At 59.7% G+C, this 17,094-nt stretch overlaps 1 protein-coding gene across 1 annotated transcript in view; it reads right to left on the bottom strand.

Annotated features, from left to right (window-relative positions):
- Phf21b (PHD finger protein 21B) overlaps positions 1-17,094 on the bottom strand; it is a 53,604-nt gene that overhangs the window by 4,468 nt on the left and 32,042 nt on the right. The window contains exons 3-9 of the mRNA XM_063243932.1: positions 10,191-10,283; positions 9,360-9,710; positions 7,749-7,889; positions 4,523-4,574; positions 2,156-2,232; positions 1,149-1,203; positions 269-291 (exon numbers count right to left, since the gene is read on the bottom strand). Coding sequence (XP_063100002.1) covers positions 269-291; positions 1,149-1,203; positions 2,156-2,232; positions 4,523-4,574; positions 7,749-7,889; positions 9,360-9,710; positions 10,191-10,283 — 792 coding nt within the window. The remainder of the gene's footprint in view (positions 1-268; positions 292-1,148; positions 1,204-2,155; positions 2,233-4,522; positions 4,575-7,748; positions 7,890-9,359; positions 9,711-10,190; positions 10,284-17,094) is intronic.

Raw genomic sequence — 17,094 nt, 5'->3', positions numbered from 1 at the left:
GGCCAGCTCTGCCAGGGTCACACAGTGAGCCGAGCACGGCCAGGGTGGAGACCAGCACTGGCTGCTTCCCGAGGGCCTGGTGCCCCTGTGGCGATGATGCCTGGTTCTGCTTGAGGACAAGAAAGCAGACCCAGGGCACAAGAGGTCACTGGCACCGATGCTAGAGCCCAGAGGCCACGGGCCCCACCTTGGGCCAGGCCTGTCCAGGGGCGGCCTCCCTGCTGGGTGCAGAACCTGCCCCACCCCCGGGAGTGAGCCGGGCACGTACCTTCCAGCAGGGGTCCTCATCGGCTGGCACAGGGAGAAGGGCGAGAACAGGTTAGTGGGCAGCAGCGGAACCAAGGGCAAGAAGCCTGGTCCAGCAGCCCGGCGTGGCAGTGTCCTCTCCACAGAGAACCATGCGAACATCTCAAGGTCCCGGAGAGGACGGCTTTTCCACCCAGGGCTGACGGGAGCCCATGAGGCCCCAGTGAGGCCTGTGCTCCCCCCAGGGCTTGGTGAGATGAATGGCCACTGGCCCTGGCATGGCCAGGACCTGCTCCAGCCCAGCTCTTGGGGCTGAGCTCGCTGAGGGGCTGGTGACGGCGAGCTGCCTGGCAGGGCGGAGGCACCTGTCGCCCAGGAACCCCTCAGTGCCTGGTGTCCAGCTCCTTTTTGCCTGTCACCGACCCTGCTGCGGAATGTGGTGTCCAGTCACACACAGGGATCACAGGGCCACAGAACTGGCTACCGTGAGTGCAAGGCGGGCGGCTCGCCCGAGGCCACCAGGCTCTGGGGAGAGGTAGGGGCGGCCCACGCTATAGTCCAGAAAGCTGAGACAGTAACGTGCAAACCCCCAGCCCCGTACCCACGGCGTGGCTCCGCAGGGTCCCGTGATCAGGCCTCTGAAAACACCCAGGGAGGCCTCAGCCCATCACCCCAGCATCCAGTGGGGTGCACAGAGAGGAACCCAGGTCCCTCACAACGAGCTCAGAGCACACACAGGATGGAGGGCCGGAAGCTCCCAGCCAGTGCCCAGACTATGCCCCACATCAGGGGCGGCCCGGCCATGCCCAGGTCCTCAGCCCCCGTCCTCCCCACACACCCAGCCAGGTCCTGCTGGGGAGGCCCAGCAGCCCACACCCCACGTCTCTGCCACTACCACTCACCTCGTGCTGTGAGGAACAGGGGGCTGTTGAGATAGCTGGAGGCCAGGCGCTTCCTCTGCGGGCACAAACGCAGGAACCACTCACCCTCCATCCGTGAGCACTCCTCAGGATGCTGCCCTTCCCAGACATGGGGGACCACTCCCTCCCGGGGCCCCCAACGCCAGGCAGGACAGAAAGCCAGCAGGGAGGCAGGTGCCACCCGGGTGCTGCACCCTCCCCAGAGCGCCTCCTTCCCTGCAGGTGGCACCGGGCGCCCTGTCCCACTGGGCTTGATGGCTTCTACACCTTCCTCCAGAGCTCTCAGAGCTCGAGCCTGGGGCGCCCAGCCCTTCCTGCCCTAGCCCTGCACTCCCTCAGGACAGCATCTGGCTTCTACCTCAAGAATTTGGAATTTAATTCAAAAGGCAAGAATTCATGTGGGCTCGGCTGCTCCCGGGGAGCCGAGGTAGTCTGTGCCACCTCGCCCACCAGGGCCAGGGCCAGTGGAACATCGAAGTGTGGGATGGAGACTTCCTGCCTGCTGAGTCAACCTTCAAGTCCTGCTCTGCCCACAGCAGAGGCCCTGGGGGTAAGCAGGGGCGGCCGCAGTGCCAGGGGCACCTGTGTCTGGAGCCACCCGCAGGTGACGGCTGGCACGCTCAGAGCGAGACAGGGGCGGTTATGAGATCAGACTTGTGGGAGCCAGGCCGTCCTGGGGTTCCTGGCTCCAGCCAGCTCGGGCCACTGCCGGCTCCCCATGTTTGTCCCCAGGGAGGACAGACGCATCGTGCCAGTGGGGGACAAGGGGACATGCACACTGCCCATGCTCTCAGCCCCTCTGCGCTGGGTGGGCCGGGCAGGCTCTGCACATGAAACTGCAGGGGTCCCAGGAAGTGGGGATCTGCCGTGCACGTGACCACAGGGGCGCCCACGACGCATGCTGCTCCCTGGGGCGGCTTCAGGGGACTCAGCTGACAGCTTTGCTCCTGCCCCTTTCCCGTTTGCACCCAACCAGGCCCAGTCCCCACCTCGGTCTCCAGGAGGCCGCTGTAGGCGGGGTTGGCTGTGCTCCTCCTCTTCCGCTCCTGGCGCTTGCTCTGAATTTCTGGAAGGCACACGCACAGTGGTTACCTGCTGGGGAACCCCTAGACAGCCCTGGGCACAGCGCCCTGTCTGCCTGGTGCCTGTGCCTTGCAGAGGTGGGAGCAGGGTGGAGCCTCCAGGCGTCACCCCTCATTCCACGCAGCAGACTGTGGGAGCCCACAGCACCCCATGTGTCAGTAGTCCAGCCATGGCCACCTCATGGGACCCCTGGATAGCATCAATGCCCACCAGATAGATGCCAGCCTTGCTGGCTGCAGAGAAGGCTACGGCTCCTGGCTGGACCAGCTGTGGTCTCCTGGGCACACAGGAGCCCCTGGGCTGAGCAGCCCCTGCGGGTGCAGGCAGGTGTACCCCCAAGCCCAGGAATGTGGGCCATGGGTGCTGCAGACGCCCTCTGCCTCATTCTCTCCATTCCTAGCTGCTAGGTGAACCTGCAGCCTGGCTCTGTGCTGGCATCTGTCTTATTCTCCTCTGCAATGCTAAGGTGCTGCTCTCCTTCTGCTGGAAACGAGGAAGTGGAGGTTCCACGTGCGGAAGGACTCGCCCAGCTGCTGTGTCATGGCGGTCCCCCCCACCCCATGTGGTCTCTGTGCTCCAAAATCAGCTTCTGCATGGTTTTCAAAGGCAAGCTGAGGACAGAAGGAGCCTCGGGCTGAAGGGACAGCATCAGACAGTGTGGTGGGCGTGAGTCACTGTGCCATCCCGTCAGCTGGGGAGCGGCCCAGGGGATCAGTGAAGGACACTTCTGGGTGTGTGTGCGTGAACTGCAGGGATCGGATCCTCTCGGTGCCGTTCCCCTGTTCCCGCCACCACGCTCCTGCCTTAGAGCCAGTGGACCATGGACTGAGTCACCTGAACCCGTGAGCCGAGTTCCACTGCCGCTCCTTCACGTTACTATGACCCGGTGGCTGGGAAGTGACCCACACAGCCCGGCCCTCGGCACGTGCCTTCTTTCCCAGCACCGAGGTGGGAAGGTGCCCGGGGCAGTGCGGACGGGGTCTCCCCACAGGGGCCAGACCAGTGAGCTAGGGCCTTAACGGCGGGGTCCCCCCACTGCCCGTGCCACTCCCACTACCCAGCTCCTGGGCCGGGAGCAGGGGCAGCAGGGAAGGCACAGGCTCCTCTCTCAGAAGGCTCTGGCCGTCCCCAGCACGCTGGCCTCAGCTGAGCTCGGGGTCGGGGTGCTGCTCAGAGCTGTGTGGCCTTGGCTGGCCCCCACCTTCCCACACGTTTTTCACCTGACCTCACGCTGGTCTGCAGGCTCGCTGGGCGCGGCGGGCTCAGTGTATGCCTTTCTGTTCCACTTTGTTTTACTTAAGTTTTGTGCTACCGAGGGTAGAACCCAGGCCGTCACACTGAGCTGCAGCCCGGGCCCTTTCATGTTTTGAGACAAGGTCTTGCCAGCTGCTCAGTACAGATTTAACTTGCAATCCTCTCGCTCACTGTCCCAGAGTCTGGGGAGACAGGCGTGCACCACTGTGCTCGGCTCTGTTCTGGTTTAAGGGGGAAAGGTAAATCATCTAGCTCCTGCACGCAGGGCACCTGGGTGTTCGCACTATGAAACATCTTCAGCAGGGCGGGGGCGCTGTGGGAGTCGGGAGAGCAGAGTTCCAGCCTCAGACTGACATCCTGGGCCGTGTGACCTTGGACAGGTGAATGAGTGTCTCTGGCCTTGGCTTCCTTCCCCCCACGTGAATGAGGCTGGGCCTGTGCTGCCTGGTACCCACTATCACTAGTAAGTCACATGGTACCTGCAGTCACACTGGTCTCTCTACCCACACAAACCATGTTTCCATTCCTCAGTATGTGGTGTGGTCTGAGGTCCACAGGCCAGGTCCACTCACTAATACCACACGGTGCCCAGCTGGGAGCAGTGTGGGGCTCTTGGCACTTTATACCAAGAGTACGGCTCCACAATCCCATTTTACAGATCAACAGATTGAGGCAAAAGGATGCAAGGAAACTCCAGCTCTCAGTCAGGGACAGAACTGGAAGGGCAGCTGATTCCTGTCACTTTACCGTGTGGTCCCCAGGGTGGGGATGGGACCCATAAGTCCCCTTCATGGAAACAAGAAATGGCCCAAGACAGGGGATCTGCGCAGCCCCAGAGCACAGAGAGCTGGAGGGCCTCTCTGTCCCGCCTGTCTCTGGCGGCAGTCACCCACCCTGCAGTGCCCCTTGACTGACACAGCTCCCAGGAAGACACCAACCCGCAACACCCGACCAGGTCTCCCCACACCAGCTGCTTCCGCCCGAGGCACCGGCCCGGCCCGGCCAGCACCCGCCCTTACCTTCCAGGTGCTCCGTGGTGACCAGGCCGAGCGCTACCATGAAAGCGATTTTCTGCAGAAGAAAGGGTGGGATCAGCGTGGCCTCTGACTGTCCCAACAGGACACACGCCAGGCGTGGCCCGAGGTGGCTGCGGGGCCAAGGCTCCAGACGCCAGGAAATAGCCCCGGAAATGTTGGGCAACCAGGTTCCCCCAAGGCTGCCCACGGGCCCAGTGAGAGGGTGCCCTCGGAGCACGCCCCCAGAGTCCACCACTCTGCAGGTCCCGTCCAGCTCTGTGTTACCATTTGTTTGTTTAACACTAAACTGACTGCCTATGCACCCACTAACAAGCACGAACCCCCAAACCCAACAGCGAGCTGCAGCTCTCTCCTGCCCACCCCGTACCCCCGCTCCTCCGCCTCCTGGCAGCAGCTCTGTCCCTGGGGTTTGGAATTCCTGGACTTTGTTCTCCGCACACTCCCGTCACCCACCTGCACAGGGCTCAGCGCAGGGGACCTAGCATGACCTGTTAGTCCTGCCTCTCCCAGGGCCGGCGAGCTGTACGCGTGGTGTTTCCCGGCCGACGCCCCTCAGCTCTTGCTCCTGGCCCCAGGAGAGGCCTCCCTGGTTTGCCCTCGGCTGCTGGCCACCATCCATCGTGGGCAGGACCGAGGGTGCCACGGGACAGGGTCACGTCCTGGCTCCTGCACCCCAGAGGCCGCTCCCTGCCACTCACTACCACCTGGTTCATCAATCGCTTCTGGGTCGCCTGGCTAAATGGGCCGGGCAGGGACTTCACGGACTCTCCTGTGGCGTCAGAGCCCAGCTGCCCTCTTCCTGGGATGCTTCCTGTATCTTTCAGCTCCAGGAAGCGGGGAGAGGCCCAGCCTTCCAGCCCCAGGCAGGCAGCAAATGGGGACTCAGCCTTGCACACCAGGCATCTTCATTCGGAAGGGCTGGGAGCAGGGAGTGGAAGCTCAGGACGGGGTTCCTAGGGGCTGATGCGGTCAGAGGTGGAGGAGGTGACTGCTCCAGCCCTGCAGCTGCGGGCAGGGACTACAGGCTTTGGCTCAGAAGGCCTGGCTGCAGCCCCAGCTCCGATGGCCTCAACTTCTGTCACTGGCTGGGGCAGATTCTTAGACCCTCAAAGGACAGGGATCAGACCTGGGCTGAACCTGCTGACAGCAGTCACTACTGTCCACTCCGTTTCAGGGTCCTAAGAGCGGAGGCCCCACAGAGGTTTCCAAGATGTCACCATCTTGCTCAACTGGACAGAAACCGTGGCTTGGCAAACCGTGGCTCCTCCAGTGCTCACCACCCTGGGCTGGGGACACCAGCAGCCCCCGGCAGCCTGGGGAACCCTTCCAGCCTCGGGGGACGGCGGCTCCTGGCCATCCTGGGAGCTGTCCCGATGTGCTCAGGGCAGGTGGCTCTCGGTGTCACCAGCTCAGCACTGGTGAACTGGGAGGAGCATGCCACCTGGAAGAGGCTTTCTTAGAGCCCGCCAGGCTTGGCTGCAGAAATACCCCGCCGGGGCCCGGGCACTGCCCCGAGGCACCAGCAAACCCGACACACTTTCTTTTCTGCTGCACCATTTCCTGTGCCATTCCAGCTGTCTCAGCAGCCCGTGCAGAGGAGCGGGCTCCAGCACCGGAAGCCTCCAGATGCAATTTTCATTTCGATACCAAAACCAGCGTCTCCCAGCAACCCCGAGCTCCCGCCTGGCTCATCCAGAGAGACTTCCGGGCGCTGCGGCCCGGCTGCCAGCATCAGGAAGTCGCCTCTCTAACGGGGTCCTCACCGAGCAGTCTGTGTGCACCTCTCCTCCGCCCCCTTTCAGGAGAATTTTAACAAAAGCGTTTACGCCAGGACGGGTTGTAGCTACAAGTTCTGTGGAAGTCATGACTGTATTTATGCTAATTATGCACTTAGACGTAATTACACTAATTGTAAAAATGCACATAATCGACCAAGATACACAGAGGGAATTCACTCAGAGGCCGGGGTGCAGCTCAACCTCGGGGAGGGACAGCAGGGCACAGCGAACCGCACGGGGTTTCCCAGGCACACAGCAGGGTTCAGGAACCGCCCTCTCTGGGGAACACACCATCTCTCGGGAGGGAAGTGGGGCTGGGGCGGCGGAGGAGACACCTTCACACTGTGGCTGCATTGGCACACATGCCAAGGATGATCTCTAAGCCACGCCCCTGCCTGAGGGCATCCCGGGGCCCCCATCACCTAAGGAACAAGGTCCCAGCCTGGCCGTCTGTATCCAGTCTTCCGAGATCAGGCTCCACATCTGCCTGAATGGGGGGCCTAGCGGTTCTGCACACATTTGCCCCTGTGGTCGGACAGGCCAGCTGACTTCCCCGCATGACAGCTGACACAGGACCCTTCCCCTCGGCCTCTGCTACACCGGACATGTGCAGCCCACGCTGTGGTCCCCCACGGCTGCCTACCACTCACAGCAGTGAGCGTCCCCAGGACGAGGACCACATCCGCCCCATCACAGAGGCTGGCAGGAGGACGCGTGTGCACCCTGACAGAACGGGCAGGGGCACAGGAGCTGGGGCACGGTGAGCACAGGGCAGAGGAGGGCGGGAGAGGCCTGGGACGGGGACAGCAGGCTGCCTGGGCCTGGACAACAGGGGACGTCATCCAAGGCCATCACCCATTGCACTGGGACAGCCACCCGGTGTGGCCAGAGCCCCTGAGCTGCCACTGCCTCCAACCACGGGGCCTTTGGTGGGTGTCACCACAGCACCAAAAGCCGCTGTCCACCTTCTTGCAGGGGCGCTGGAGAGGTGGGGCTACGCATGGTTTCTGGGGAAACCTTTGGGTCCCTGAGGGAGAGCTGCCTAAGAGGGGAGCTGACTTCTGAGGGGCCCAGAGACCTGCTCTGGTCACAGCAGAGAATAGACAGGGCTTCGTGAGGGCCATGTGCAGCGAGGCACTGCAGTTTCCCGGGGCCGGGGGTCCTGAGGAAGGGGACCACACCCCTGATTTGGGCCCCTCTCAAAGGAGGCCTTGCTGCTCCTTTACAGATGTCCTACTGGACACTGCGCTGACCACTGCTCCACACGGTCACGACACCAGCTCATCCCTGGGCTGTGCAGCTGAGAGCTGGCTCACTGGGTGAGTCTCAGAGGACAGCTGCCCCTGCACCATGCAGGACCGCTCCATAGCCCAGCGATGCCTCGCACTGAGCCCAACCCACAGCCTGGGCCCCGAGCAGGGGCTGCCTACCTCGGGGCTCTCCTGGCTCGGGGCTGGGTCCTCCTTCTTCCTTTTGGAGGCCTGAGCTCCCTGAGATGGCTCCTCCGTGGGTGGCCGGGGCTCCGCTGAGCTCTCGGGCTGTGTCTGCACTTGAGGCTGGATGATGATGACCTGGGGAGGCAGTGAGGGGTGAGGGCGGGCACAGGCGCAGCATGAGCAGTACCCGAAGTGACCAGAGCTGCGCCTCTCTCCTGCCCTTCCTACTCTGTGAGCATCTACCAGATGGGCCGGGTCTGCGGAGCAAGAAGTCCTGAATTCAAATCCAGCGCCCCATTTTCCCATTGTGTGGGCTCAGGAGGTCCCCCTGCCTCATCGAACCTCGGCCTCCTCAGCGCCTGAACCACACCAATGCCAACTGCCAGGTGGGCTGGTCTTGTTACCCCCAGCACAAATGCAGGTAAACTGAGGTAAAAGACTCAGATGCGTTCCTTGCTTGAGCCTGTCGGGTCAGGGGGCAGAGGGACTGGGTCTCTCCCCCCAGGCCTGCCCCAGAGCAGGATGCCGGAGGTGATGAAGCCATCTCTCCCCGTCCTGCACCTCCACTGTATCATTTCTGTATTCCGGACAAGGCGTTGGGAAGGGATTGCTATTTTTCATGCCCCCAGGAAGAGCCGGTCACCAGGAGCAGCCAGCCGGGCTATTCTCTGCTGGCTTAGGGGAAGTGCTCTGCTCTTTGCGTCAAACGCATTTGACATTTTCAAACGTCAAACTCTGTAGAAAAAGCCAAATGCTCTTCTTTCATGCTCCTGAGAAGAAAGACATGAAGTTCTTCACCAGTATAAAGGGTCCCAAACCTCCTGGAGCCAGGCACAGAGCCCACTGGGGAGCAGGCGGAGGGAAAGCCCAGTGCGCAGCGGCCTCTCCACGCCTAAGGAATAAACGGCAGGCCTGCAGTGACTCGGGTACAGCCAGGGACACCCCGTTCCATCAGGCACCATCTGGGGCACCTGCCTTCTGTCCCTGACCCAGGATGACCCCACGAGCTTTGGGAATCCCTTCGGGTACTGCCATTGGGGGGTTGTGAAGCCCCAACATCTGGGCTGGGGAAACTGAGGCCACAGAGGGGAACTGCCAGCAGCCACAGGACCCCAACAGCCTGGAAAGGAATCAGTGGGGGACAGGGAGAAGATTTTAGCTTCTGATTTAAACCTTGGCAAAGCCAAGTGTGGTGGCTCATGCCTGTAATTCCAGCATTTGGGAGGCTGAGGCAGGAGGATCACTGTGAGTTCAAAACCAGCCTGGGCTACAAAGTGAGCTCAAAGCCAGCCTGAACTGTATAGTGAGACCCTGTCTCAAAAAGACAAAAATAACTAAAATAAAATTAAAAAATAAACATTGGCAACAGAGAAGCCCAGGAATTCCCTGGGTGTGAAGCATGAGCCAGCTGTGGAGACGGCAGAGGGGCGCAGGACCCCCCTTTGTCACCTCCTGGCTCCACGTGGAGGGCCTGACTCAGCCTCGGGCCACTGGTGTTAACTCCTGCCCGGAGGTCTTCACACTCACCCAGATGCCCAAGTGCAGGCCAAGCTCAGCACGCCCATCCCGCCCACCTATCCCGCCCGGCCAGGCCCATTCACTCACCTTGCTGTCGGCACTGAGGAGGAGGGGCTGCACCTTGATGCCATCACTGACCATGGGCACGGCGGAGCTGGGGGCGATGGCGGCGGCATTGCTAGAGGAGGTGGAGATGATGGCGTAGGCCACCCCGGCGCCGCTCAGGGGCGAGGCGATGGCGCTGGGCTCGGCGAGGGCCTGGGGCTGGCTGCCGGGCGTTGGCACATGGCTGACGGTGTTGTTGGCGGTGGGGAGGGCCGGGCTTGGGTTCTTGATGCTGACCACGGTGCCCTTCTGGAACGTCGGGGGCTGCTTGGGTGGCCGGTCCCTGCCCGGGGCGACGGGGAGGCTGTCTGGAATCAGAGTCTTTGGCCTAACCTGAGGAGAAGGGCAGGTGGAGGGTCAGAGGTGTGTGCAGGACGGACCCTGGAACTGCAACGCAGGACTCCAGTGGGCAGGGCTTTGACTCCAGATTGTACAGGCTCGGGGAGCCGCCCAGGTGGGTCTAAGGAACCTGAGTTCCTTACACACACGGGGCTGTGATCCAGGGTCAAAAACAGACACAACATTTGTGTCCCAGCTCAGCAACACAGCGTCTGAGAAACGGGGCTCGGTTGTGCCTGGCTGCCAGGTCGTCTACCCAGTCTGGTCCAGCTCATCCCATCCGAGCAGAAATTCTACTCATGGCCACCGGGCTGGCCTCGAGCTTTCTCACTGTTCCAGCACCCAGATTCCTCCCTCATAAAGCCCATCGGAAGGTGCGGGCTGCTGCATGGCAGAGGAGGCTGCTGCCTGGGGGAGGGACCCAGCTCGAGCACTGAGAGCAGGGGACAGACGGGACACCCGGGGGTCGCTTACCTGAGGTAGCACGGCCGCTCCTTGTCCCGCCAACCTCTGCAAGGAGCTGACCTGAGGACCCGTGACAGGCACTGCAGTGATGCTTCCCAAAGCCTGCAAGGCGGAGAGGGACACTGAGCTGGGACACAGAGCCAGGGCGGCCTCGGCCCGTCCAGGAGGGCCTCCTGCAGAGGGCCATCCCGGAGACGGCAGCCTGCCCTCTCTTTCCCGTCCCTTTCTTTTTTTGCAAGGGTAAGCATTGAACTCGGGCCTTCACACTGCACTGCGGTCTCAGCCCTTTTATTTTTTATCTTGAGACAAGGCTGTTGAAATTTCCAAGTTGCCCAGGCTGGCCTCGAACTTGCCATCCTCCCCGCTTAGGCACCCAGTGTCAGGATAAAAGGCGTGTGCCACTGTGCCCAGCTTCTTATGGGCCTTTTTATAAATCACAAAGTAATCTACCTTCATTCAAGAAGTTTTGAAGGGAAAGAGAAAGAATGGTACCACCCAGAAAACCATCACACTAGCTTGCTTCGGTAGAGTCCTGCGCAGTCAGACAGGTTCTGTAACCCACTTTTCCACTTCTACTTAGGAATCTGGGAGGTTTTCCATTGTCCTATAATCTCCATCATTGTCCCCTGACAGATGAGGACTCTGATGTGACTAGCATGACAGTATTTACTAGCTCGTTACACACACACACACACACACACACACACACACACACACACACACTCCCCGGCCGTGGAGTGAAGCCTTACCCCCTTCTTTTCCAGTTGATAAACAATGCTGCCATCCATATCTCCATGGGCGCCACATCTCAGGGTGTTTCCCAAGGAAAGAGCCCCAAAACAGGGATGAATGGGTCAAAATGTGGGAGCACTTTTTAGGCCCCTGACACTGCATGGGGCTCCTGGTAGGGGCGTGCCCTGAGTGTGACCTACACGTCCCTCAGATCCCAGCATCACCCACAAGGGGATGCCCCAGTGCATGATGGGACCATCACAACAGCAGCATGGCGGTCACTGGGGAGGGAGGAGGTAAGAGGTGACCCCCAGACTCCAGGCCCACAGAAAGGGATACGTTTGGGGTGCTCACTGGTCTGAAGCCTCCTTCCAATATGCACAATTCCAAAGCAGAAGCAGTTCTCCAGGGCCATGTCCACACCCAACAAGCCTGGGGATATGGGGCAGGGGCGCCTCTCACCCAGGGTCAGCGAAGCTGTCAGTGGCCACAGTGACCAGCGAGATTCCCTTTTAAACTCAGATGCAAACACTCTTGACAGCAAAGTTAGCAAATCAACCCAACGCTAATCCAAAGCAGACTATATCACAAACAAGTCAGTACCCCAGGGGTACAGGACTGCTTCACTGCTCAATAATCAGTCAATACAATTATCTGCAAGGCCATACCAAAGGAGAAAAATCAGACATTTACCTCAGTAGATGCAAAAAAGAAAAGCTAAAACCAGTTTAAGCTTTACAAGGTTGCTGGATATAGGAATGGTATACGATGCTAACTGCTGACACTCAACAATTTAAGAATGTCTAAGCCCCGTTACAACAGCACGAAAATTAACAATAAGAAATATTCAGGGATCTATCTGACAGCAAGTGTATAAGACCCATAAACTTAAAATACCATTGACAGAAAATTTAAAGGAGCTGAACTAAAGAAGATATACTATAACCCTGGAGCAGATGTCTCGACAGGAAGATGTCGGTTCTCCCTGAGTGGAGCTGTGGACCTAACACTCCCCCATCACACTCAGCAGGACTTGCTTTCCTTGTGGAAATCAGTAAGATAATTTAAAAGCACACGTGGAATACAGACCCTAGAATAAGCAAAGCAACCTGAAACAGGTATGAACAATACCGAGTGTCACCGTGTATAGGGAAAGGGCAGTCTCTTTATAAACGGTGTTAAACAAGCAGATCCCCACATTCTAAATGTAAATCTCAGTCCACACCACCATCCATATTTTTCAAAATAATAAAATTTGAGGTGAGTTCATGAACAATATAGGAATCTAAGCAGCCAAATTAATAAATTTGGAATTTAATTGGCTGAGCTCAGGACCACTCATATACAGACACTCCCCCTGTTTCAGAGTCCAAACAAGTGGCCCCAAACTGGAAAATTATAGTTTTAAAAAACCACAGAAGACATTCTGTTGGAAACAATTTAGCTAGAATCTTGCATTAATTTTTGGTTGACACCTGTATCCTGCTTTTCTCATTGGGACTTATACCCTGAGTAATTTTCTATTTTTACGGGATCAAAACAGAGTCCTAGTTAAATGCAGGGCTCAAGATGGCATCAGTTATGCCAAGCTACACCAAACTGACCAGAGACCTAAGTGTAGAGACAAAAACTAAAACATTTCTAGAATAGGTAAGGCAAAGTTTTTGGGCTTGGGTGAGTGAGACACAATCACAGTAACAAACGTGTAATTCATACACGAACAAATAAGTAAAATTTCATGAAATTAAAAAGTTCAACCAGTAAAAGAACTTCAACAAAGGCCCCTCCTGAGGGTGAGAAAATTGTGCCAAGAGGACGTGGACCAAGTCACGCAGGGACAGATGGCGCAGACAGCCTAGCGCTGCGGTGCACAAATAGGGGGGACACTGGGCGATGCTAACGAGGTACAATGTCACTCTCGACACTCACCTGCAGTGTTGTTACCCCCAGGACACTGCCACACACCTCCATGGACAGCTAGGATAAGGTGGACCAAACCGAGAGCCGGCCAGTACGCAGAGGCATGGTCACCTCTGAAGGCAGCGTGGTGGCCCCTGAGAAACTTCCCCATTTCCTGCTATGGACTGAGGATCTGCGCCCCTCCATGCCTGTGCTGAAATCCCAGTCCCTGTGCGAAGGAATTTGGAGCTGGGGCCTTTGGTGGGCTTTTCAGTGACCTTACAAGGACAGAACCAGCTTCTTTGCTCTCTACCTGCCTCTGCCATGCGAGGACCCGGAGGGGCCACCTGCAGAGGGCCCTTACCTGGCAGCGAATCACCTGGCACCTTGCCTTGTCCCTCCCAGGCTGCAAAGGTTTGCTGCTCACACTGCTGACCATGAGATTTCTGCTCCAGCAGCTGCAACTGCCAGGCGTTTGCCACACACAGACCTCAGGGGATGTCGACCGCTCTGGGAGCAGGGACCACAGCCCTGCCACGCCTCGGGAGGCCGCTATACTCAGATGCGAAAGGGCATCAAGATGGGGCACGTCCGAGCACGGGGTCCCCTTGAGCCAGGTCTTAGGGAAGAAGGGGTTTTCAGCTACCAGGCCCACAGCCCCAGGGACGGAGGTGCGGACCAAGGCACCTCCCTGGGTCCCGCATCCCCTCTGACCGTGGTGGTTTCTCCCCAGAACACCGAGGCGCTCCCCACAGAGCTCACCCAGCTTCTGGGGCTCCTCACTCTGCCCCCAAGCACGTTCCTCCCGTCCTTATAAACCTCTCATTAACGAGCTGAAAAGACATTTTATTTGGCAAGGGCTGACCTTTCTGCTCGGCACTGGAATTTATCAGTACGGCAGAAACAATCCTGTCGGAGAGCGTTTCACCAGTGAGTGGTTTATAGCCACACTTTTTCGGGGATAAATGAGCTCCTGATGACTGCATTTACAGCGCTAAGCATCTTAATAGGGGCAGGAAAGGGCTGTAAAAGTCAAAGACAACTTCCAATTTCCCCGCATCTGCTGAGTTCCGCTAGCAGCCAGAGAAATGCTGGTGACAGCTGGCAGCGGGTGTGTGCGCGGGAAGGTGCCCCCTACACCACTGTGTGGAAGGCCTGGTCCCAGGGAGCACCTGCCGGCAGGGGACTCCCGGCACAGGAGGTAGATGGTTTGCGCCTGCCATTGCCACCTGCATCCCCCCAGGCCCAGCCTTTCTCCCCCACTGTAATGGAACAGGTATTCCATTACGGTAAAAGCACACATAAACGCACCTCTCCCGGCTGGCAGACGGGGCACAGCTACCTCTCGGGGTGGCACTAGCTCCCTCACCAGCTGACCATCAGCCAGTGCACCCAGGAAGCCAGGGCACCTCTGTCCTCACTCAGCGCCTGGTGAGCAGGTCAGCAGGCTTCCCACATGCAGCCCTATCTGGGCACCTCCTCGGTAGGGACAGGTCCTCAAGCTGGACACAACCTACACTTCCCGCTGGGCCACCCTTGGGTCCACAGCTGTGGCCTAACCTTCCTGGTCTCGGGCTGTAGTCTACTGGGCTCTCCATCCCAAGCCCGGCCCGGGACCCCAGTGCCATCCTTCAGCCCCCAGCACTGACCACCCGGCTCCTTCTGCCCCTGCCTGGTGGTTCCCACACCTCAGGGTGCACCTCAGAGTGCCCTCACCCCGCCACTGACTCGGCCAACAGCACAGACCATTCACAGTCACTGGCACCAGCCCTCCCGGCTGCTCCTGTCCCAGCTGGACGGCAGGGACACCACCGCCACCTCATGTGCCCACTCTGCAGGACACCAGGCTCCTGGGGCTGGCATTGCCTGACACCGGGGCTGGTTCCTCCAGATCCAGCGCTAGGGACTCGGGGCTCCTTCACACCCACAAATTCAGTCACCTGGACCCCCGAGCCAAGAGGAGGGCCTGTGACCCTCACTCAGCCTTAGGGTTTGCTGCACCGCCCCTGCCTGAGGCCCTGCCACGAGGAGAAATCTCCTCCCAGAACCCCGGACCTGCTGGGGCGACTGCATGTGGAGCAGCTGGCTGTGGGTCTGCAGCGGCCTCTTCCTGGGCATGGAAGTGTGTCCCCAAAGCAGATGGGGTGCGCCCGGCTCACATGCTGGGTGGCGTGGATGCTGGTCAGTACTGGAGACAGCTGGTCCCCAAGTCTGGCTGTCTCCCCAGCCCAGTCTGCCTCAGGTGGCACCGGGGACATCAGAATCTACATGAGCAGGGCCACCTTGTGGAGGGGTCACTGTGGCAATGGCCACCACAGCATCCCAGGGTCTGGCCCAAGGCGAGCGCGTGGGCTCTGCTCTTTTCCCTGACTCAGCCCCTTTCCCCCGAGACCTGAGCAGACGGGGTGTGCCAGAAGTGTCCAGGTTGGGAGAACAGTGTCCTGGTGGGGTCACTGAGCCCATCACGGCTGGGACCCAGAAGATGGATCTCTGGGTCCTCAGTCCCCAAATGTCCCTCACACCTACCCTTAGTTCCATCCAGATGCACTCCCAGGAGGCACGGACACAGGAGATGATTCCTGTCCCAGTGGCAGACGGTTCCCCGGAGCCCACTTCCCTGTCCTCCTCCCAGCAAGCGAGACCACAGGCAACCAGGCCGGGAGGTCAGGCCCGGGCAGCCGCAGCCTGGGTTGCTCAGGGAGCAGGGCTTCTGGGACAGCAGGCTGGGGCCCTGGCTGCCTCTGCCCGTAGGGTGAGGCCCGTGGAGAGGGTGTAAGGCTGCAGAGGCCAGCGGCTTCCTGTCGCCCTCCAGTCCCCACGCCACTGTGTGCTGAGGTTTAATTGCTTCCAGGGCTGCCGTTTCCTTGCGTCGTCACAGAACTGCTGTGATGTTTGTTCTTTTCACAAACACGACACATGAACTCCCACATCGGTGCCTGCTAATAAGTATTAACAGGACACAACCACAACTCCAACTGTCACCACACAGTTTACTGCTCACAGAGGAAACCCAAGGCCACCTTTGTCCCTGTGTGCAGGAAAGGAGCCAAGCGCCCGCGGTGCCCCACTGTCCCCCACTGACCTCTGCTGGGAGCCAGTAGGAGACCTCAGGGAACTGCTGTGCCCAGGACATGTCAAGGGCCGCAGCACAGCGACTTGTGCATAAAGGCTGATCCCGAGGGTACTGTCCTCCCGGTCTCCTCACCTTCAAAGCAGGGCAGCGTGCCCGGGACAGGGCAGGGGCAGCGGAGGCCGCGGGCACGCAGGTGTATTAACCACGTGTCCTTCACCAGGAGCCGGGCCAGAGCCCGTCCTCGGAAGCTGGCCCAGAACGCTCCCAGCAGTGGTCAGGGAAGTCATGGAAATTGGAAGGCGGGGTGAGGATGGGGGCACCCACAGTGGGGCGAGCAGGGGGGCTGGGGCTGCAGCTCCCAAAGGCAGGGGTGCAGGAGGACAGGCGTCAGCGGAGGGCCAATCACCGGGGGCCTTGAAGGCCATGCTCAGGAGAATAGCCCTAGCCTGGGCACAATGCAGGGTCTTGTGGTGGGCAGCCTCCAGACCAGGGACCGGCAGGAGCAGGCAGAGCTGGGGGCCGGCTCACCCAGGTGCAGAGCACCCAGACGCATTTTCTGCCGGCAGCCCTGTCCCACCCCTGCCCCCAGCAGATCCCAGATGTGAGCATTTTGGGGGACCCCCGGCCTTGAGAGCACAAAGCATCTTCAGCACTTCAGGCCTCAAGCCCGTCCCAGCTCCGAGTCCAAGCAGGTGATGGAGGTGGGGGTGCTGTCCTAAAGCTTCAGACCCAGACAGGAAGGCAGGGTCATCTGCAGGACTGGGGAGAGGGCTCCAAGCCCAGGGGGACCTGGGTTTGTTTCTGTCCTCTCCTCTCTGCCCTGGAACAACGCAGCAAACCCAATGCAGGGGGCGGGGCAGGTGTAGAGACCCCCTCCCACCCCAGTGGACCGGGGACACAGGACAGGTGGGCTGAACGCGGGTGTTTGCTTCTCCAATGTCCCCAGCACCCCCATTTGTGGGGCCTTGGGAGTGCTTGCATTCACTCCTTGGTGGGAGCCCTGCAGACACTTCCTGGCCCTCGGGTCTGGAGAGGCCACCACTGCCAGGCCTGGACACAAACCAAACCAGTGGAAAGCACCAGGAACCAGTCATGGGGAAACCAGAATCTATGAGGGTGCTGTGCCTGTATGGACACCTTGGGAAGGCCCCGACAGCCCAGGACACACTCTCATACCCTGGGCCACAGGGAGTTAGAGCGCTGCTGTCC

The sequence above is a fragment of the Cavia porcellus genome, unplaced genomic scaffold, assembly GCF_034190915.1.
Source record: "Cavia porcellus strain 051 isolate PalLab524CR breed Dunkin Hartley unplaced genomic scaffold, mCavPor4.1 scaffold_40, whole genome shotgun sequence".
NCBI lineage: Eukaryota > Metazoa > Chordata > Mammalia > Rodentia > Caviidae > Cavia > Cavia porcellus.
This window is presented reverse-complemented; position numbering and strand designations above follow the sequence as displayed.